We start from the raw sequence: 24,555 nt of genomic DNA on the forward strand, positions 1-24,555 counted from the left end.
GGGGTGGGGTTTTTTTAAATAGGCAAGTAGTGTAAATATATTATGTATATTGAGATATTATTAATAACCTCTTGAACGCACGTGATAGAGGAAGCTTTGGATAAGTGACCGCCCCGGGTGTAAGCACACGTTGAGAGATAAGCTTTTCTTTAAGCTTTTCAAAAGCATTGTTCTCATTAGCAGACCATGTGTACCTAATGCTTTTCTTTGTTAGGTCATGGAATGGTCCCGCAATTTGTGAGAACTTTTCTATGAAGCGTCTATATTATGCACACATACCTATAAAGCTTCTTAGTTCATGAAGATTCTTTGGTTTAGGCCATCCTTTTATTACCTCTAACTTTGATGGATCCATTTGGATGCCATCTTGAGAGATAATGTGACCTAAATATTGAATCTCTTGCAAGAAAAATTCACTTTTCTTTCGATTAACATAAAGTTTATTCTCTCTTAAAACTTGAAATATTACCTGGAGGTGTTTCTTGTGTTCGTCTAATGAATTAGAGTAGATGATAATATCATCAAACAACACTCCAGTGAAGGTTCGAACAGCTTCTCCATCAAGCAGTTGAATGTGGCTAGTGCATTGGTCAAGCCAAAAGGCATGACAATGTATTCGTAAACACCAAATGTGGTGTGAAATGCGGTCTTTACAATGTCTTGATCAACTACCCTTATTTGATGATAGCCACTTTTTAGGTCAATCCTACTGAACTAGGTCGATCCTTGTAGCTTATCAAATAGGTCTTCTACCCGTGGAATGGGAAACCTATTCTTGATAGTGATCCTATTTAGTGCTCTATAGTCGACACATATCCGATATGTGCCGTCTTTCTTTTGCACTAATAGCACAGGTGAGAAAAATGGAGATGAGGTAGGCATAACCATGCCCTTCTCAACTAACTCATGCACTTGCCGCATAATCTCCTCTTGTTGATCTTGAGAAACTCTATAAGGAGGTTTGTTAGGCGGTGAACTTCCTGGAAGAAGTTCAATTGCATGGTCATCATTACCTCGTTTAGGAGGTAGCTCACAAGGGATGTCATCAATAAAAACATCTTGAAACCCCTTGAGAAAATTGGATAACTCTGATTCCTTTTGGTTGCTTTTCTTTTCTTTTGCTAAAGCATTAGGTTCATTTTGAGAATCTTTAACAAAAATCATGTGTACAGAAATAGAGCTCTTTATTGACTTGTTGAAAGCTGTTGTATGTACAATGGGGATAGTGTTACCCATTTCCTTAGCATCTATATACATGTCTTTTTCCCTGAACTTAAAGGAGATTCTCCTTTAGGAAATTTAACATTGGCAGCCAGGCGATCAAACCATGGTGCCCCTAGGATTACATCCGCATGCTTGAGAGGAGAGATAAATAAGTCCTCTTTGTCCACATAGCTTTGGACATGGAGCCTCAATTTCCCGATTAAGGGAGTGACTGAAGCTTCTTGCCCCTTAAAAGCACTGTCTGCGGGTAGGACATCTCCCATCTCGTAGGCTTGTATGCCTAGCTTGGTGGCCAACTCTATAGATATAAAATTGTGAGTAGAACCAGGGTCAAAGAGAATAAGAGCATCATGTTCTCTTACCTTTCCCCAAGCATGGCATAGAGGAGATCCTTTGTGGTGAGTTTGGTGAGTCTCATCCTCTTGGATTTCAACCAACGTAGCTCCAGGAGGATCTTGGCGGTTGTTCTTTTGGGGACAAGCGCGGTACGCATGCCTTTGTTTGCCGCACTTGAAACACCGGTTATCCTTGCGATAATGCTCAAGCTCTTCAGGAGAGATTTTGTTTTTACCTTTGTAAACTCCCTTCTCTTTAGCTTTATTGGAGTTTCCCTTAGGAGACTTTTGGACATTGTCCTTCCCCTTAGGCTCATTGGAACCCTTGTTTTCCGTGGGCTTATTATTTCTTTTAGCCCCCGTTTGGAAATTGATTCGAGAGGCCACCATAGTATAGTGTATTACCACCGATATGGTACGTGGCCTTTGAGAGTTGACATACTCCGCCATTTCTTCGGTTAAGCCTGCACAAAATTGTTGCTTTTGCTCTCCAAAATCCAATTTTTTGAAGACAGTGGCTTTGAGTTGTAGGTCCCAAAACTTGTCTACATATTTGTGGATGGATTCATAAGGAGAGAGATTTAAGCTTCGCCATTCGGTGAGTACTTTGCCTTTGGCATCGATGGCCAAAAATTTCTTCATAATGGAAGCTCTTAAAGCTTTCCATGTTCGAGGAGCTTCACCGTTGGCTTGTAGGCTAGACCACCATTGCCTGGAGGACTTTTGAAAGTGCATAGCTACATGGTGTAGCTTAGAGGACTCCGTGAAGCCCTCATCTCCAAATGCCGCATCAAACTGTTGGATAAAGGCCAAGACTTTGTCCGTAGCACCAAAGGTGCCATCATAGGTTAGGAAAGAGATGCTCTTCCCTCCCCATTTGAACTTCTTCAGCTTGGACGACCTCTTCCATGCGGCATAGGATTTCCTATGGCCTCTTCTTTTTGATGGTTCAAAGGTTGCACCATCACTTTCTTCAGAAGGTGAAGAATTTAAAGAAGGTGGAGAAGAGGGTGACCTCTTTCTCGCCTTTTTCTTGTCTTGATCTTCGTCGTCTTCACCATCACTTTCATAAGAGGAAGAGGATGAAGAAGATGGAGAAGAGGATGTCCTCTTTCTCGCCTTTTTCTTCTCTTGATTTTTATCATCCCTCTTTGAATTATGGTGTGGAGAAGGGTGCGATGGTCTTCTCCGCTTTGGTGGTGATGGAGAGCGTTTAGCCCGCCGTCTTCATGGAGCCATCTCCGCCGAGGTGGCGGGAGACTCACTTCTTTCTCGTTCCTTTGGTGGAGGCTCTTGAGTTCTCCTTTGGGAAGGAGATGCATCATCAAGAAGTAAATTCTTGAGCCCTTCGTATGGATTCTCTTCTTCTTCCCGAATCGGAGAGAGACCTCTTTTGGAAGTCTCACAAGGAGGCTTCCTAGGTGTTCTCTCATCATGGTGGTGAGCTTGGAGAATCCCGTGAGCACGGAGCTGCCGTTGCACTTCACTTTGGAGAGATGGAGCGGCCCATGGCTTGTTGAAGCCTAGAAACAAGATAGTTAACAAGCATCGGAGCATCATTAGTAGCTTGCTCATTAGCAAAATCAGTGATGTCAACATTAATTTCACTCTCTTTACTATTGTCAGCCATTCTAACAACTTTTAGGTGAAAACTTTTTAGCTGTACTTTGGCACTTCAAGCCCTAGTTGCTACTCCTCTTTACACCTTTAGAAAAAGCACTCAAGCTAATGTACCCGTGGCTCGAATACCATTAATTGCAAGGAATAGAAGAGAGGGTCGTTCAACACCAAAACAGCACCGGCTCCTGTCAAGCTTCTAATAGCTCAATAGCGGTTAAGCCGTAGGCAAGGCCCGTAGGACTCCACTATTAAGACATAGCTCTCGACGGTGATGCCCCGTTAACTGCACAAAGGCAGGCGCACTGCAAGGCTGGAAAATCCCTATTCTACTTACTCACAAGCAATTAATAATACCAACCATTTATAGCTAGCTTGAGGACCTCCCTTCTTGAGCAAGAAAAGAGAAACCTTCTGCTCTGATACCAATGTAACATTTGATGGCCTAAAAACTTGTGTGTAGCGGAAATTAACATGAACATAGTGGGCATTTCATTGGAATAGATTCCTAATGAGAATTACAAGAGTGCTTGGGTGGAGAGAGCAACAAAAAGCATAACACCTAGTTAGATACCATGAACAATACTTTCAAAAGAGAGAGAAATTAAGCTATTGACAACAGTTGAGGACCGGATTTACATGGAGCCGGTCCCCCCTCCAAAAGGCTTTGTATTATGCTTTCTCCCATCAAGAGAGACATTGTACAATACAATTATCTGTGTTTCTTCAAGACTAGCTAGTGCAATGAAGATGAAAGCTTCATGCACTAAGAAAAACACTTATCAAACACAACATCAATTCTCCCTAGTCTTAGACCTAAGACCTCACACACCTTCGAAGATGGTGAGAGCTAGCAGGGTATGAGAGTAGATTGAGAGGAAGAAGGAGTAGTCTTACGAGAAAGACGTACAACTCCTCCCATAATCACTCATATTAGCATAGCTTCGCTTACTAATTAGCATAGTAGAGGAGATGAGCATGCATTGAAGCTTGGCTCTTGGTTGGATTTGCATCACAAAGCCAAGAGTTGTTGGTGTAGGCCTCCCTTCTCACAAGCTTCGAGTAGGTGGTAAGCTTTTCATTAAAGATTGAGAAGGAGAGAGATTCTTCTTTACTTCACACATGAGATTGTGTGAGTGTGTGTGTGATAATGCCTTGCAAAAATCAGCCCCCTCTCTCTCTTGGTCGACCCCTCTTGCTATTTGCTCATGCTACCCTCTCATTGGACCTCTCTAGGGCTAGCCAATGAAAATTAAGCAGCATAAGTGATAGCCTTCTGACATGTGTCCCCCTTTCCCATTTGTGAGAGCTTTAGGTAATTTAATAATTCAACTAAACTCTCATTGGACCCTCTGCCTCCTACTCAATAGGAATCAGACAAGCCATTGGGCTGCTAAATGCTCATTGGACCCCTTGGGAGACTGTCCAATAGTCTTGTAGAGGGCTTAATTCTCATTGGTTCTTTTATTAAGTGTTTTTAAATTAATTAAACTAGATTTACTCTAGCCTAATTCTCATCGGTCCACCTCCAAGGTCATCCAATAGGAATTGGGTACACCCCCAATTTCTCTCTCATCCCCTACAAGCAAGGCTAGCCCCCTCCTAAGTAGGGATTTGTAAAGACTTTTTTGACACACACAAAGCATCCAATTCCCCATGGTTGACCTTTGGACACAACCTTTGAATTTTGGAACCTTAGAATTTTGGAAGTCTTAATGGGCTGAACCTTAGGGTCTTTTTAGCCCATTGTTGCACATGGCTCTTTTGCAGATGGCCCCCACTTTCGATCCCTATTTTCCCTCCTTTGGATCCCTACTATGGCCGGTCTGCTAGCTTAACCAATATCCTAGCTTTTTCTCCCCTGGCACTTCCCCATATTAAATGATCAGTTTAACATGAGAAAATCATTTAGGAGAATTAGATATTGATTATTATGACATTACCTCTCTCTTGAAATCATAGTCGTCCTTGACTATGGTGTAGAGAAGATAAAGCATATTCATGAGTCCTTTTCTTAGCGGGTAGAGGATCCCTATGTTACCCTACGACATCATTCCACAATGGATGACTAGTCCATTTGGTGCTTGAGAGCCTGAGGTTGCCACAAGCATGTCTGCACATTAGTCCTATCAATCTTCTAGAGTGACAAGCTCTACTTGGTGTTTGGGAGACGTCGTCTCCGCAAAATTGATCTAAGCATGCATACTACTTCATTTTTGTGCACAATAAAGAAAAAGAGAGTCTTATAAGACAAAACATTTGTTTATTTTTAACATTGTGTACATTTGCTTACTCTTGGGAAGCATTGTAAGCATTGACAAGGTTTAGGTTATCCTTTGATTGTATGCCTTGCATCCATCTAGCATCTTCAAAAGGATAATTCTTAAACTTAATAAGATATCGTCGGATAGTCTTACCGCCTCTTAGTACGTTGTCTTCATGTTGGAGAATGGACTCGGGCTACAGCACCTCCTCTTGGTCCTCGATCTCCGGTGGGTCTAGTTGGTTCTTGAGGTGGCTCTCCTTTGTAAGGATTTAATAGGCTTACATGGAAAGCATTGTGTATGAGCCAATGATTGGGAAACTTGAGTTGATAGGCCATCTTATTGGCCTAAGAATCTGGAAGGGGCCATAGTACCTTTTTGCTAGTTTAGCATAGTACTTTTGGTGTCCCGTAGGATTCTTGCCCGTTGTGTGCCTTTATTGAGCCTTGGGAAACTGTAATAAGACCCAATCATTTTTTTATAGGCTTGGGCTCTTCTGTGCTTGTCAGCAGCAGCCTTTTGCCTTTGCTGTGAGATAGAGATATCATCCTTAATCTTTTGAAAAGATTTTTGTAGGTCCTGCTATACCCATCTGCAGCGAAGATCTTCCCATGTACCTTAAGTAGCAAGGGACTTTTTGATCTTCCCTCAATTACCTCGAAAGGTGCTTCTCCCGTGGAAGTATGTACAATGTTATTGTAAGCATACTCCACTAAGGGTAAGTACTTCTCCCATTGGGATCTTTGATCTACTTTCGTTACATAGGATTTTAGTAGATTGAGAATTGTTAGGTTAGCTATTTCATTTTTTCCATCCATTTGTGGATGATAGGCCGAAGAGAAGTTTAGCCTTGTCCCTAAATTCTCAAAGAGACACTTCGAGAAATTACTGGTCATTCTAGGATCTCTATCCGACACTATGGACATTGGCAAGCCATGGTACTTGAAAATTTGTGAAATGAAGAGGGTTGCCATTTGATGGGCTTTGATAGTCTTTTTGGCAGGTATAAAATGAGCTTGTTTACTGAACTTGTCTACTATCGTCCATATTCCCATATTCACATGGATAGACTTAGGCAATCCAAAGGTAAAATCCATGGATATGCTCTCCCATGGTGAATTAGGGATTGGCAAGGGTTGAAGCAATCCAAGTTTCTTCCCTCTATCAAATTTTGTCTTTTGGCATACCACACATTTAGAAACATACTCTTGTATGTTCACTTTCATGGTAGGCCAATAGAAATATGTTTCAATTCCCTTTAAGGTAGACTGAATCCCTCTATGCCCCGCATAAGGTGGAGCAGGAGATTCATACATTACTTTCTCACGTAGTGAGTTAGTAACACATAGTCTATTGCTGTAGAGAAGATAACCATCTTGTAAAGTAAATGGTTCTTCTTTCTTCCCTAATGCAAGGGCTGAAATCACATCTCTAAAATCGGGATTAATAGCATACTCATCTATCATTGAAGATAGATCATTGTGAGTTGCTATAGAAACCGCATTCACTCTCGGTCGTCTTGAGAGTGCATCAGCTAGTTGATTATGCTTGCCAGCAATGTGAGCAATATGAAAATGAAATTGCGAAAGGAAATTTGCCCACCTCATTTGTGTGTCGGAGAGCTTGGTCTACGTCATGAAGTACTTAAGACTTTGGTGATCCGTTCGCATAATGAAAGGAGTCCCTAATAAATAGTGCTTCCATGAGTCTGAGGCATGTAGAACTGCAAGGAGTTTCTTTTCATATATGCCTAGAGCTTGCTGAACAGGGTCGAGCCTTCGAATTTCATAGCCTATGGCATGCTCTTCTTGGAGAAAAACAGCTCCAAGGGAATCACCACAAGCATCACATTGGACCTCAAATGGTTTTGAGAGATCTTGTAGTGTAAGCACCCGGTGCGGTCAGTTTTTAGAATGTGTATGCTATGACGTGAGTTAACCGGAGAGGATTATTAAAAGATCAAAATTAACAAAAAGTATACATACAGAGGGGGGTGGGGGTTTTTTAAATAGGCACGTAGTGTAAATATATGATGTATATTGAGATATTATTAATAACCTCTTGAACGCACGTGATAGAGGAAGCTTTTGATAAGTGACCGCCCCGGGTGTAAGCACACGTTGAGAGATAAGCTTTTCTTTAAGATTTTCAAAAGCATTGTTCTCCTTAGCAGACCATGTGTACCTAACGCTTTTGTTTGTTAGGTCATGGAATGGTCCCGCAATTTGTGAGAACATTTCTATGAAGCGTCTGTAGTATGCACACATACCTATAAAGCTTCTTAGTTCATGAAGATTCTTTGGTTTAGGCCATCCTTTTATTACCTCTAACTTTGATGGATCCATTTGGATGCCATCTTGAGAGATAATGTGACCTAAATACTGAATCTCTTGCAAGAAAAATTCACTTTTCTTTCGATTAACATAAAGTTTATTCTCTCTTAAAACTTGAAGTGTTTACCTGGAGGTGTTGCTTGTGTTCGTCTAATGAATTAGAGTAGATGATAAGCCGTAATTTCAGACGGTTTTTGCAAGAGATGGTTCATCTTGTCGAACTCGTTCTATGGGTGGTCTTCCAGGCTCTGTTGACCCTTGAGTTTTTGGCTTACTCTCGCCTTGATACCGAGAATAGAGTGGTGATTCTTGTAAATCCCTTAGCCCTCGTGCGGTTGGATAACCATCTCGGTTTCGGTCTTGTTCTATTGTTGGACTCCGTCGAAGCGATGCCTGCAATGATGGTTGAGTTGTTGGTTGGTTTTAGTAGTTGAATGTCTGTTGTCGGGTAGAATGTGAGGTTGCGTCATATTCTTCTGAAAATGGATTTGTCGATTTGCTAGGGGTGTAGGTGACCCTTGGCACTTCTTCGGGGGCATATGTTGATGCTTCTGGAACTGTTGCCTTTTCTACCTCCTCTGGGAGAATACATTTATATTCTCACCCGTACCTATCAACAAAAATGATATCCTTCCCCATAGCAATTTCATAAGAGAATAAGTAAAGAACCTTGTCTTTGCTTAACTCGTTTGGGTAGGGTTCTTTGCATCGGAAGTAAGAGACTACTCCCTTGCTCTCATGCTTGTAAATCCCCACATTCTCATTATAGGTTGAGACCCTGGTTGTTTTCTTATCATACATAAAAAGAGCTCCAGGTCGATCAATGTTTGGGGACGGTTCTTGGGTTTCTGAAACTATTTTTCCTTTTGCCACATTATGTCCATATGTATTGTAATCCTCAGGGTTACTAACTATCAGATAGTGGTTCCCCTTTTCGTCTCGGAATCTATCTCCATCATCATAGACTCCAATTATTTCCAGTCTCTGAGCAGGCCTTTCCTCTATACAAATACACTTGCGTACTCGATAGTCAGAATAAACTAGGGCTCCCCTAGAGTTTGTTCCTTCTAAGAAGATTATAGTGAACTTGGAATCATTCAAAGGATTCTGGGAGGTGCTTCCTTCTGACATTGGTCCTTCATTGGAGAAACCTCCTGGTTGTTGACTACCCATCATGAAGAAGGAATTATCTGATGAAGTGTCAGTATCACTACCCCCTCAATAATCGGTGCTAGTGGATCTAGCCTTGCCTGTGAGTTACACTCTCCTCGCTGGACACTAAGCTACCTTGATCACCTACCACCTTTTGATCTCTAAGAATGTGTCTTCCTTATCTTAAATTCATCAAACTTAGCAATGCAATTTGTCACAAATCCAACCACTCACCTGGCAAAGGATCGGTTTCTGCACAACTTGTTGCTTTGCCGCTGAATATACTTGTACACAAGCGTTTAATTTCGGCAATCGAATCAAAGCATTTAACCGCTAGAGGTGGTCTTAGTAATGATTGGTATAACTAGAGGGTTAAACTCAACCACTACTGTATTTTATACACTTCTGATGTTCTGGATTAGGTCTACTAATCTGGAACTATACTTCCCTTGGATGTTGGTCAATTTACATGGAAAGTCTTAATTCCATCTTTGCTCCGTCAAAAGGTCAAACAAGGTCCAAATTCACTTCTGAAAGAAGTTCTGGAACTCGTAAGTGAATTGGAACATCACTCTATTTCCTCAATCATATTTTCTCTTCACTAAGCCCCTGTAGGCATCCCACGTGTAGTATGTCTTCCTGCCTAGTTTTGCCTGGATTTTGCACTATAGATTCCCCTTGATGTGCTGAGTCCACATTTGTTTTTACTTTTTGATTTGGACACTTATAAGATGTTCAATGGATTAGAAATCTGTTCTAGCAGCCTGATGTTGGTCCGACCAGTCAAATCAACTCCAATTTGGACCAAAATTGACTAGGAGGCTTGCCTCGGGCTATACAACACCCTATTATGCCTACAATCAGCTTCTGGCTTCAATTTCATGCACTAGACATTCTACACGTAGCATGTCGAACTGATCAAAATGACTTCAAATGCAAAGCATAGACTCCTCTTAAGGTGCTGATCACTTTGGTATGCTCAAAGATGAGTTTGGAGTGCTAAATCACACATAACACATCCTACGCGTAGGATATCTATATGGCTTGTTTGACCTTAAACTTGAGCCACATCTTCCCCTTGATGTCGGCAACCCAGTGCTATGCTTAGATTTTGGTTTGGATTTCAAAAGACCCCAATTTTAGCTATTCCACCTTTTTCAGTCAAAAATGCTAAAGTCTGCTTAAAACCCAATTTTCTCACCCAATTGAGATGAAACCTTCCTCAGGCACTCAATAAATCATGCAGATCATGCTCATGTAGCCATCCTATGTTTTTGGCCTTAAAATAATGCCTTGGCACAATTTGGGTAGGATGTCTGGCAATTTCCTTTCTACTTGGCCTTATCCTGTCAAGATATGGTCAAACTTCCATTTTCCAGGTGAAAATAGGGTAAAACCTACCTTCTGAACACACTGGTCAACTCAAAATTTCAAAATTTCCACCAGATCACCTTGTAGACATCCTACGTGTAGGATGTCTCCTGGCTTAAAATTTAAATTTTCCCTAACAGAAATGCTCCTGAAACACTCACATCAACTTTTGAACTTCACTTCAGCTTTCAAACACTATTTTGCGTCTTTTACAACCTTGTGATGAACCTAACAGCAAGTATAACATGCATGAAGTGCTCCAGATCATAAATCATGATGTCCTACTTACTCTACTCCTACTCATCATGTGAGATGGTGATATTGGTGTCTCGGTCGCTTCCTGGACACTTCGGACTCTCAAGATCTCCTTTCACCGCTTCTACCACTCTAACTCAACTAATACCTATAAACTATCTAAGTCCACTTAACTCTACCTAAGTCAAAGGATCTAGGCCAGACTCACGCTCCCTAGACTCCCTCTAAGACCTAGAGAGTCGTCCACCCTCTGATCCTATCTAAATGTAAAACGAGACTCTGGCAAGCCAGAGAATCCCTATCCTCAAGGACTAGTCTCAGTCACCTACCTAGGGTTTTCGTCCCCGGCAACGGTGCCAATGTTGGCGGATACGCCGCGAGGACGTCAGCATAGCGAGAACTCACCTAACAAGATTTGTCAGCTAAGGACAAAGCTCGACCTGCAGGCACGTGGAAGCAAGCATAAGGTGTCAACCTACACTCGACGGACTCTCGACTAATTCCTACAGAGGTCTCTACCCAATGTCTAAGCTACAACCTTCATGAGTGCATAAGAGGAGATTTCCTACAATGCTTCCAAGAGCCAAATACCCATCAAACGTTCTCAAAATGCCACAGAACTTGAAGGAGACCCTACTAACACCAATAGTTCACTCTCCCTAAGGTCCATGAACCAAAATCCCAACCCTAAACACCTGGTACAAAATCACGTAGGATGTCTGGTCAAATTCGCAGCTCGTCGTTTCCAAAAACTAAAGTATCTAATGTGTAGCTCTACTCAATGCGAACGCGTGGATATGCTGAAATGCGAAAACAGACAACGTATGCTCACCGAATCACCAGATGTAGCTCGTGGGTCGAGTTCGCAAACCAAGACCGTACACCCGCGACATAGGTATTGGCGCGTAGCTCTTGTCGAGGGCAACACACTGCACTTCTCCACATTTGATTCTGACCACTGGTGCGCGCGTAGCGTCAAGATGAAACTCTCACTCTCTCTCGTACACAGTACGCTCACTCACACAGACAGAACTTCTTTTAAAATGACAAAGGTTTTTTTCATTAAGGTCAAAAGTGGTATAAATACCTTACAATCTCAAACCGTAATGTTCCAATTTAACCATCTACTCAATCTAAATATCAAAAATGGGATACAATCTGGAAGCTTATGTAAGCCCCACTATTTACAAAGATGAAATGACAGGTTTTTTCAATTTAAGAATAATTTTTTTAAAAAATTATTCCGTCGAGCAATCATTCTCCATAGGGTGTGTCCAGTTGCTAACAACGTTCTTAGTGATCATTTGTGCCTCTAATGATAAGGAAGAGTTACATGTTTACACAGATGATGAATTTTTTTTCTAACGATGACAAGGATAGGAATTTAGACCTAGGGCTACCCTTCCATCTATTCAATATCCTGTTCCCTTGCCTCTCTAGGGGGGTGCAAATAACTAGGTTAGGGTTCCTTATGTTGTTTCATTGTGTTCAATAAAAGTTGGTGCCTCTTTCCACGGATGTGCCTCTTAGAGGTATTCCTTGTTTTTTCTAATGTGTACAAGAATGCATTGCAAAATTGTGATTTTGACCTTCATGGAATCTTTGTCTCATTCACCCTTCGAATCGAGCACAATTATCAACACGAACAGGTGTTTCTAGTCCATTAGCATTTTTCCTTGTCTTTTTCTTTTTGCATCTTGTCTGTTTTAGATGTGATTGGTAGCACAATATTCAACACATTTGCTTAGATTAAACATTAAATTCTATATAATTTTTTATCATAAACTCTTGTCTAGTTTCAAGAACCAAGTAATCTGACTAAGCTAGATTGACCAAGCTAGGTGTTAGAGATCTTGTCATAATACCATGGGGAATGCCTTCCTATTAATCAATGGTTACTTTAGGTTCTTTATCCGATCTAGGCAGCATTGTGTGCAATGTAGTAGGGCTTTCTAGTGGGCTTAGTCCATATTGACCTTTATCCTAAGTATTATAAAGGAGTTTACTAGTGTGATGAGCCTGGGAAGGGTAACAATGTCATATGACCCCCCAAAGTTACAAAATTGAAATGCTAAAAACGAACAAACAAAAAATCAAAACTGCCACAATGTAAAATCTTAAGCTAGAAGAGAAATCCCAATTTGATTTGGCACTTCACTCACATGTATTACCTATGGTACTAGAGCCCTAGAGGTTACCAATGTGGGAGCCTTTCGTAGAAATAAAAATTCCCAAGGCATACAAAATAAGCACACACATCAAAATTGAATCAATGTGAAAAAAACTTTGGGGGGTCAAAGAAAGGGAATGATTCAAGCAATGATTTCATAAGCAATTCCTTTTATCGTAGCTTAACTACAAGGTCTTCTAGGTATAGCCTCTAGTCAGCCCTCGGACATAAAATGCTTTGCTCTCGTGATTAAACAGTTTAATTGAGCAGAGAAAATTGAGAAGCTTGCCCATGGTATTAATAGTTCACCTCTAGTGCCTTTCGACTGTTAAATTAGCCACCCCATACTTGTTTAGTTTTTGACCTATATAATTGCTTATGCGTTTGATTATATTGGAGTTTAATATTTACTACTAACAAATTGTTTAATATTTTGTTACCAATCAGTTTGTGTGCCCTACAACTTCATATGCTTTTTAATTGTATTTGAGAATTCAATTACTGTGCCAATTTTGGTTGATTTCGTAGTGATTGAAGAAGGATAAAGACATTCAATCTCGGATGCTCTTCCACCTCGATAAACAGGCTTCATTTCATTAGATTCAAGAAGGGGAATATGTTAACCCTCCCGGACACCCTATCACCTTCGACGAATGCCTTATTATTTATTTGAATGAGTCATGGGCCGGGCTTTTCAGTCCAATAGGTGTGTAGGTGATCATCACTAATGAGAGACTCACCACTTATCTTATTTTTATAGTAGTTTTGCAACGACCGGGCCACTGTGGGCGCCCATGTGTGAATGGATCAAACTCTTATAAAAGGTCCATTTGACCTAAAAATTCTCATTCTTTGAGGTGCAAGATAAAAAATGCTCTTGCTCCACCTCTGTCTTCTCTTCCTTTGTGTGCTCACGTGTGTATGTGTGTGTATGCGAGAGAGAGAGAGAGAGAGAGAGAGAGAGAGAGAGAGAGAGAGAGAGAGAGAGAGAGTGATCGAGCATTGCAGCGACATCGATGGTGGAGAGGCGATTGAGCGCGGCGGCAGCGACGGTGGCAACTCCTTCTTCTTTGCTGCAAAGGATCCTTCACAACAATGAAAGCCATTTAGCGACGGTGAGTGATGCACCCCTGCTCCTTTGAGCTTACTAAGACTGTCTAGTTGTGTGTTTGCAACCTTTGGAGGCTCGCACACAGTGCACATGCAAGTTCCCAGCCTCTGACACGTGCAGAAAAGAATACATGTTATCATTCGATGAAGCCATGCTGATGAGGAGTGATGACTTTGTTCGACATTGGAGTCAAATTTACAGCCACAACCTTGGCAATGAGCTTGTACGCCACCATCATCATTGAGATAGGGCGCTAGTGCTTTAGCAGAGAGCAACAAACAAGTTTGGGAATAGGTTTGACCAACCCTTTTTTGCGGTTGACATCCAAATGCCCCTCCAGGAGGGCCCTATTCACAATCTTAACCCATGCAAGGAAAATTTCCTTCCCCATCATTTGTCAACTGAAATTAATTTGTCCAGTACTATCTCTTCAACATGTAGCACACTACACTTAACAATACCAAAGAAAGTGGGCTTTTGCCTCCTCAACCTCCTGTGAGCATACTTTTGGTTGTCCAATAATTTTACTAAGATGGTCGAGCATGAGCTTGGCCATAGCTGGTTACTTGAAACATTTCTCTTTTTTCCATCGATCACTGTGATACAATCCCTTCTTGTTTTGACCTTTAGAGCTCTTAAAAAATGAGCCTCGTTAGCTGGGTAAGGTTTGAGGCGAGCTCTCTAGCCAACAGTCGAGTCTTTTTTATCTCATGAGCTTGGAGTTTAGCAAGAAGAGATTTAGCTTCAAACCATCTTTTATGCTCCTCTTTTGAGGATTCTCCTTTTTGCATGATTTTGTGAGCTCCTCCACTTCTTCTTTCAACTCCTTGTTTGTGTCCTCTTGAGCCTTTTTTACTAGAGGCCATGCTTGTTTGATAGCAGATTGAATATTGCACACCAGGGAGGACCAGGTGCAAGGGGCATTAGCATCCACATCACGCTCAAGCTTGTCAAGAGCCTTAATTAAGGACCTAAAGAGGGAGTTCTTAAGAGAGTTCCCCGGAGATTAGTTTCTTCTTTTTCCCCTCTGGGAGACAAGTACCATTACTAGCCCTTGGTATGTGAAGCTTAAGGGGAGGATGATCAGAAAAGCTCTTGGAAGTATCGGTTTCCAACATCACAGTAGAGGGAAGCCAATCCCGGTTGATATGAAATGTAGTTTCTGTCCAAACGGGAATCCATATTGGCGTACCGTAGGCTCATGTATGTCGAGCCCGGAGAACTGCTCCACGGACCAATAATCCATAGATCGATGAGCACCTATTTCTCACACAATGCTTGCCATTTGGATTTTTCTAAGCTGGCCAAAATGCTACCTGAGCGCGATCTATCCTTTTGAGCCTCCACCATATTGAAATCCCCCATGATGCACCAGTCTCCTTCCAGTGGTTTCTCCCTCAGATCCACCCAGAGTTTGGATCTCCCCGTATCATCACACGACACATATATGTTAATAAGGGTCAAGAATTGCCCTAACCAATTTACTCCTACTCTAAGGACGCTCCTTGAGGCATGGTTTAGCACAATCTGTGGCTCCAGCCCCCTGTCAATAATGGAGAGCACCCCACTAAACCCAAGAGCTCCATCGTCGTAAAAGACTAGCTTACTCCCTAACGACTGCTTCTTGCAACACATTTTTGGCAGGGCAAAGTTGTGGGGCTGAAACACCATCAAGCCTGTGCAAGTTGCCTGACAATATTGGCATGCTAGGATGGATTCTCAATTGCGTTGGAGCAGTGTAGCTAGAGGTAAAATGGATGCACCAATGGATAGCATCCCATAGGCCAGTGTCAGTGAAGTGGGCAAAGATACTACTACCATTTGTGCATTGGTGTCGATAGCTATTGTGCACGTTATAATGAAATCAAAGTGATGTGATGTGTGCGATGCTGCAGCATCATCATGGCTCATGCATGGGCTTCTACAAAAGCGGGTGATCATCTTACGCTTATGCAGGTAATCATGGAAGCAAGTGATCGTCTTGTGCTTGTGGAGTTGATCATGGAAGCGGTCTGCGGCACATACTGACCTCTTGACAGATGGAAACGACCAGAAGGAGAGTGCATTGTTGAGGAGCACGCATAGGAAAATGAGGAGAGTTGTGGCTACACTATTGAAGAGCTGAAGAATGTGCAGGCTATGGCTACAAGTTGAGGCATCGACATACCTTTCAATGGCTTCGGTCGGGGGAAAGTTGAAATCCACCAGCAACCTTAGCGAGGTTGCACAGGCTTGGCACAGCATTGCACTTTTCTTTATAGTGCGTTGCAAATTGGGATATGGCCATGAAGATTTGGGACCCTTGTGCTGCATCTTTATTTGTGCAAGTATGGCTATAGCCGGTTTCAAAGGCGAGATGCATTTCTGGAGGGTGGTTGAACCAACATCAACTGAGGCAGAAGGCCTATGGGAAGGCCTTGCAAGTTGAGAGGGGCCATCCGCGGCAGTTTCAAAGGGTCTACGTGAAGGATATCTTAACCTACCAAAAACTTGCCAATCGATATTGAAAGGGCTAACTTTATATTTGTCCTTTTTCTAAGAAGTGGTTGGAAATCATTCAAAAGCTACAAAGTGATGAAGTGGTGCCTCTCGAGATATTTGAAAAGCTATGGAAGAGAAAAAATTATTGCATAATTTAACATACACATACACATCAAGGATAATTCTACTTGCATGATCAAAGAGAGAAGAGCATCACAATCTTAGTAAATTAAAAATAAGAATAAAAGTCCCTAGGATTAATATGTCTAAGAAATGATGTTAGCCATCTTTAGGCTCTGATACCACATGATGGGACTTGGTTAAAGTGGATGGGTCTTAGTGCCATTAATGAGTATTTAGCATGTGGGGTTAATCATGAATTAAAAACAACAAGTAGGCTCATTATAAGTGCAAATGAAAATAGCAATGCATTAAAGATTAAAATGAACAAAGTACATAGTGCTTTTATAGCCTAGAAGCATAGAATTCATGGAGTTTCTTTAATGAAGTCTTCATGGGTCATAGATGTATGCATGCATGTATGCCTCATTGAAGTGTATGGTTGTCATGTCGTCGAGAGAGAGGGTATTCCCATAGCACCTAGCTAGGGTAGTCCCAACACAAATGAGTGTCATCTTTCTCATACCGCGCACAAGTAGACTGCTTCAACCCATACAAAGCTTTCTTACATTTGCACAATTTATTTTCTTTTCCTTTCTTGACAAAACCACGAGCTTGCACTACATATACTTCCTCAAATATATCACCGTTCAAGAAGGCAATAACAATGTCTGATTGATGTACATTCCATCCAAAATGAGCTACCAATGCACATAGAAAACAAACAATAGTCATATGAAAAGTGGGAGCAGAAATCTCTTCATAATCAAATCCTTTTTGTTGTGCATAACCTTTTGCAAAAATTTTAGTCTTGTAGCGATCAATCCTACCATCAGGCTTCAACTTATAAATCCACTTCATACCAATGGCCTTTTGCTAGAAGCAAAATCACATAAAGTCCATGTATCATTTTCTATCAGTGTATCATATTCTGATTGCATGGTCGCCATCCATTTTTTTTAAATTCTATGCTTCATCAAAAGAAAGAGGTTTCTCCTCATCACATAGAAACAACCAAAGAATAAAAATTTGACGCCTAAGATGCATGGTGAGAACCTGAACAAGTATAACTAGACAAAGGTGCATCCAGTTTACTATCGCGCAAAGTATGCACCAACAATTTTGGCATACCTCTAGCCTCATCATTATCAACCGTTTTGACATCAAGTACATCATGTACATCTACATCAGTGAAATTTACATTTATATTTCCACCATAAAAAGAGGCAAAAAGTGTCATAAATGTCCGGTGAGCTTACATTAGTATCTCCGGTACATGATAACAAATGTTAAACAGAATCGTCCACAAACACAACATCTTGTGAAACCAAGATACATTTTGTTTGAAAATGGTATAACCTATAATCTTTTCTTCTAGTAATGTAGCCAACAAAAATGCATTTAACATCCTTTTCACTCAAATTTTTGCGCTGCGTTTGTGGCACCAAAGCATAAGCTAAACAACCAAAAACACGCATGTGATCAATAGATGGCTTCTTATCATGGCATGTTTCATTAGGTGTCATAGATTGAAAGGATTTGGTAGGATACCTGTTAGGTACATAAGTAGCACACATGATACCTGTTAAGTACATAAGTAGCACACATGATACTCAAGCCAAAACAAATGTGTCAAAGCTTGACTCTTGATTTTTCGTTTAGCAACAACATTTTTTTGAGGTGTATACAGCATTGTACATTAGGAAAAATGTGGACTTTCCTTGGGACATATAGGATTAAGGTTAATTAGGCTCCAGCCAATAGGAAGAGAGCAATGTATATAAGTTTAGAACTTAAGAAAGTAGATAGAATAATAGGGTTGTCCACTCATTTATTGCTTTGTATCCTAGAGGGAGGTGGATGGGTAAAAGAGAGAGGGGGGAAAAGGGGGGGAGTGGTGGGTCCACAGATACGTTTTTGCAAAAATCCTAAAATTTTAAAATTTTTAGAAAAAAATTAAATTCAAAATATTCCATCCAAAACTCCCCCCAAACCTACCCTATGATCAAAAAGTCATTTTCTCACTCTAGAACCTTTTTCCCAAGACTCCCTTCCTCCATAACAAAAAGCTCTCACTCTCTCTCTAAACTCTTACACCTTCCTCCTTCTTCAAGCTCTCCATTGCAACTTTAAGCTCCCACTCTCTCTCTAAACTCTGTCTCCCTCCTCCTTCCTCAAGCTCTCCATTGCAACTTTAATCTCCCACTCTCTCTCTAAACTCTGTCTCCCTCCTCCTTCCCCAAGCTCTCCATTGCAATTTCAAGCTCCCACTTAAGAAGCATCCATGGCAAACAATGGTCAAAATAGACTCCCCAAACCCATCATTCAAAGTATGGTTCTCCACAACTCGAAGAATAAGGAGCAGCAATGGGAACCTCAGGTTTTTCAAGAAGGTGCGTGGGTCTACATGCAACCTTCCGCAATCGGTCCCCATCGTGTTCGTGAAAGAACAAACGTTGATCTCCATTGGAAGGGAAGACTAATAGGCTTCAAGCAAGTAAGAGACAAGGGTACGGTGGCAATTGTTCAACATGTCTTCATGTTTGGACACATGTGTCTACGAGGGATCCAAATTTTTCTTGTAATTGTATATCCCTTGCACTTCAATGGTTTTGGTGGTAACAAAAAATTTGACTTTTTACATCTCACGGACTGTTTTGTTTCTATGTAGATGTTTGCCCTTCTAGCCTTGTGGAGGAGCAACCGCTCTCGTGCCTTTCAGGCACATTTACGGCCATGCATGCAAGTCTTGGGGATATGCTCTTCTCTAACACAACTTCATCAAACCTTGCACGACAAAGGGTGTTCTTCTACACCCACAAGTACATTGTACCTACAGATGAGGAAGGCTACGGAGAGTTACAACCTTTGGAGGCTACAACCTTGCATCGCATGGAGTGGACAAATCCAGATGCATTCAATGTAATGTCTTTGAAAGCCAAGATTGTAGCTGATGTGAGAGCATCATTAAAATTTGGGAAAGCCTCGCATTCCGTTGGGCTTGGATGGTGTTGTCCTGCTCATGTCTTCGCTAGCATATTCAAATCTTTGTCTTTCCATCATACAAATACTATGTATGTTTGCAAAGATCTACATTACAATACATTGGAAGCCATCCTTGGCGATAAGTGGGGGTATCTTGAAGGACTTCACAACGGAGATCGCTTTCGGTTTCACGTTGGAAGTTTCGGCATTGATATCCGTTTCATCAAGGTGCGCTCCACCCTTTACGTGCGGTACTTCTATGAAAGATGGATGTGCAAGCTTGGTGAATGGATTCCATTGCAATCCACCAATGCTACAATTGAGGTATTTGATATTGCAATCAAATTGTCGAGTGGTGCCATTGAGACCATCCAAGTGAGCAAGCATTGGACATTGGCCAATGTGTGGAAGCACTTAGTGATAATGATTTTAGAGCATAGAGAAGATACAAAATTTTGCATCGTACGACGTAAGGTGAATGATTTTTCTCTCTTAATTATGTTATCTTTATGTTCTTTGGATTATTACCTGCTCTAAGGTGGGTATGCTATTTCTTTTTTTTTTTGCTAGATTGGTAGCCGCATGGAGAGCACGATTCAAATTGAAAAGGCGTGGATGACGAAAGAGAATCTGATTTTATCATTAGAGTAGTTATGTTTTGTACTTAAATTTCTTATTATATCACAATTGTAAGTTCAAGCAGATGGTTGTCTCAAATTTGGGCAATGCACATTATCTTAAAGTCGTAGTGATGTGTTTTTAGAGTTAAATGATTGTAATTTAATTTGAAAGTTTTTTATAACTTCTTATTATTTGTGTTACTTTATGAAAATTGTTTAATATTAATTTTAATTATTGTTATTATTTTTTATTTTTTATTTTTATTTTTGGGGGGAGGGGGGGGCGCGCTATATAAAGCCGCCTAAACCCTACCATTTTCACAATTCACTTACATAGCCTGTTCACACTCTCATTTGAGCTCTAGCACTCTTTGCATTCCTACCTTAGGAGCTAGCATTATGGCATCCTCCTCCACCCCTCCCGAAGCCATGGCGTTACAACGCTTCCAAGCGTTTTTACAAACAATCGAGTAGCAAGATCGTGACGATCTCCACAATTTCTTCACCCAATTCCCTGATGTGAACGCAACTATTCACCTAAATAACCAATCCTTTCAGCCTATCTTGGAATTTTTTGAAATCTACATCGACAAGTATGTTGTACCAATTGTCGGACAAGGGGAATTGTGGATTCCATGCGATTTGCTTCGCTACATACACAAAGGCGATCGGCCTTTCACCCCGCGGCTTCAACGATTTTGTGTAATTGCGGGTGAGGTAGGTCAGTACATTGAAGATTCACGTTTGAAAAAGAAGAAGGTCGGCACCCAGTTTCTAAGTCGCTTGGCGACTTTTGTGTTTCTTCTTGCGGAGGAGCCTGAAAGATCTGAGGTGAGTTTGCCTCATTTGCGCCTTGGGGGTGTCTTCAAGGACACAAAGGAGCCCATTACACCGCCAAGACCATATTAGGTAAAGTGGGAAAATCCCAATTCCCAGGTTGGACAACTTTCAATATATCATGTACAAAATATAGAGATTTTGTGAAAAATTTGAGTTTTCTTAAGGTCTCATTCCACTTTATGTACATACAATACACAATGAAAATAACTAAAATACCATGGTTTCAATCAATTGGATTATTAGGAGACGAGTATATTGCATCGATTATCGTTGTCTATGTTCTATTGTCCTACCTACAAATTATCTCAACATGAAGAGCTTGGTTTCTAGGTCCCCCACTTGTCCAAGTTAATGTAAAAGTGACTCAAGGTTCACAACTTGTGAAAGCAAGGATCTATTGAGGAATACAATCCACTTGGCTATTTTTCCTTAATTTATTGCACGTGACATTCAAGCAAGGTCCACTTCTAATCTATAACTTCTTAATTTGAGGCATGGGGCATACATAAAATATGTAGCATATGCTCTATTGCCTCATAGGAAGGTTGGTTTCAAGGTGCACTTTTCCATGCTAGCCTATCTTGGAGAAATTATGGAGCTTGCTTCTCTCCTTGTTTCAATGGAGACTAGCTTGGACAAGTGGTGGACCTTTGCTTCTCTCTATGTTTCAATAGAGTTAGCTTGGACAAGTGGTGATCTTGGAACAAAACCCCCATGTAAAACATATCATGGGTATTCCAAGTGATTAGAAAGATTACCATTTAAGATATAACCTTATAGGTTGGACAAATGGAGCTTGGCTTGGAGAAATGGTGGACCTTTGATTCTCTCCATGTTTCAATGGAGCCTATCTTGGAGAAATGATGGAGCTTGCTTCTGTCCATGTTTCAATGGAGCCTAGCTTGAACAGTTGGTGGACCTTTGTTTCTCTCTATGTTTCAATAGAGTTAGCTTAGACACGTGGTGGATCTTCAAACTAAGCCAACTACTATCAATGTTTCCTAGCTTGGACAAGTGGTGGAGTGTTTCTCTACTCCATGTTTCAATGGATCTTAGCTTGGACAAGTGTTGGACCTTAAAAAAAAAACCCCATGTACAACATAGAATGGATTTTCTAGATTTCAATGGAGTCTAGATTTAACAAATGGTGGAGCTTGTCTTCATCCATGTTTCAATGAAACTAGCTTGGACAAGTGGTGGACCTTGTAACAAACCCCCCCATGTACAACATATCATTGGTTTTCTAAGTGATGGGAACGAATACCATTCAAGATATAAACTTATATCTTGGATAAGTAGTTGACTTTAAAACCAAATTCATCATAATACAATGAAATACAGGTTAGCCAATTCCTAAATCTTGAGACCAAACCTCCCATGCTATTAGAGATAATATATTGGATAAGTGGTGGACCTTCTATTATTTTCCCATGCCTAGTTTAGACTACCGGTACACTTTGTAGCTATAAAGGTTGGACGAGTTGTGGAGCCTTGTTTCTATCCATGTTTTAATGGATCCTAGCTTGGACAAGTGGTGGACCTTGGAAAAAAGCTTCCATGTACAGCATATATGAGGTTTTCCATGTTTTAATGGAACCTATCTTGGACAAATGGTGAAGCTTGCTTCTCTCCATGTTGATTTTGGAACTACCTTAGACAAGTGGTGGAGCTTTGCTTTTTTACTCTTCATAATACAATGAAGTATAGGTTGGTTACATGGTGAATAGTAGAGATGTCATGTTTGCTACGATGGACCCACTTAAACAACAAGGTGAAAATGTCACATTGGCATTCTAGGATAAATTTTAAAAAAAAGTAAAATAAAAACATTAAAATAAAAAAATTTAAATTAAAAACAAAAAAAAGAGACCCTATTAAAAACTAAAAAGTAGATTTAATAAGCAAAGGATATGCCAAGGCTCTTTCTAAATTTCTGGTTTTTAAACAATTCAAGCTCATCTGAGCACTTTTTAAAAAAAATTCTTTCACAAATCAAAATATTGTAATAGGCCAAACCTCCCATTTTACTAGAGATGATAGGTTGGACAAGTGGATCAACCTTCTATCATTTCTCCATGACTATATTGGACAATTAGTAGACCTAACATCTCTCTATGTTGTCTAGAGATAAGCTTGGACAAGTGATGGACCCTGCTTCTCTCTTCCCTTGGTTTACTAGTTTGAAGACTCAGTATATATACTTTCCTAGATCTAGCTTGAACAAGTGGTGGACCTTGTATCCACAATCTTAATTCATTACAAAAAAGTATATGAAAAAATAACATAGGAATATTGGTTTGAAGGTCAAGCAATTAGGTTCCAAATGCACATAATAATATATTTTCCACCCATAATAAAATAAAGTTAAATATGTTATTACCAAATTGACAAAGGTAACGTCCAAGAATTCTAGCTTTGCATCTTGTCAGATCTAAATCTTCATCAAGGCGACATGCATGTATACATCAACTTTCAAGCCATTTAAGAATACTTGCACTTAGATTCCATAGTTTTGTTTTCAAAGTCTTTTAGGTTCTAAAACTCTTTCACATAAAGTATGTAATGACAAAATTCTTGAAGAAAAAATTTGTGCCCAAGAAAAAGATCCCTCTCACATATTTAAAGTCCATGAATTCTCTGATCCATACTTACAAGTTTTATTTTGACATCAAACATCAATTCTCTCATAGTTACAAATAAATGCAACCTCGATATGAATTGACAAAAAATGAATTTCTTTTACTATATGACCCAACATAGGCCCCAATAAAATAAAAAATGAGTCCCCAAAAATTTGGGTGCACTCTAGCAATACATCAGAGTCCCCTTACAATAGGATGCACTCTAATAGTACATTGAAGTCCCCTTAGAGTAGGGTGCACTCCATTCAAGTGTTCATAAAATTGACACACCTTTGTTTTTTTATAAAAAAGACTATATCAAATTATACAAATTTTGAAAGATACACACTAGAATAAAAAAAGCATCTTATGGCCATATTTATTCAATGCTTTCGTGTTGACAAGTACACACCAAGGACATAATTTGTCTCAGAATCACTATACTGATTTACAATTGTGTTGTATGTATAGACTCTCTTATCTCTTGCATACAACCATCCTACCAACCATGGAATTATGGTTCTCTGCAAGAAGTTTTGAAGTTGCTCGGAAGTTTGCCTCCACATCTTTGGAAATATAAGATATGTCCCTGGCATGTTCCACATCACCCTATATGGAGTGTCATAAAAAATTAAGGTATTGTTTGCATCCAAATCCTCAAATATCTTCCAAATATCACTCAAATTTTTGTTGTAAACCCTTGTAAATCCTAACATGATATTTGGATTTTGGCAATCTTTGTTACTCATAAACACCTTGAACTTGGTATACTGCTCAGGAAAACATTTTTGTGTGATGCGTTGCACCCTTGTTAAGTTATAGCAACTCCATATCCATAGCTCAAAGTATTCAGCACAAAAATCCAAAAAACTTTGTGCGTCTGGTCGCACCAAATGATAAACTTCATCTTTATCCTCCACAAGTCGCATGTGTTGAGCCCAAGATGGCATAGAATCTCCATGTTTCATTTCAATTGTCTTGAGAAGTAACCCCTCTAGATCCAAGATAAGTACTCTTTTGATGTCCTTGAAAGCAAGTGGTAGGTGATAAGGAGGT

General features: G+C 40.3%; 1 protein-coding gene across 1 annotated transcript in view; it reads right to left on the minus strand.

Annotated features, from left to right (window-relative positions):
* LOC147446445 (uncharacterized) overlaps positions 1–16,122 on the minus strand; it is a 52,066-nt gene extending 35,944 nt beyond the window's left edge. The window contains exon 1 of the mRNA XM_086526231.1: positions 16,000–16,122. Coding sequence (XP_086382357.1) covers positions 16,000–16,076 — 77 coding nt within the window. The 5' untranslated portion in view covers positions 16,077–16,122. The remainder of the gene's footprint in view (positions 1–15,999) is intronic.
* Positions 16,123–24,555: the final 8,433 nt, after the last annotated feature.

The sequence above is a fragment of the Adiantum capillus-veneris genome, chromosome 12 (assembly GCF_014529385.1).
Source record: "Adiantum capillus-veneris isolate H3 chromosome 12, ASM1452938v2, whole genome shotgun sequence".
Classification (NCBI taxonomy): Eukaryota; Viridiplantae; Streptophyta; class Polypodiopsida; order Polypodiales; family Pteridaceae; genus Adiantum; species Adiantum capillus-veneris.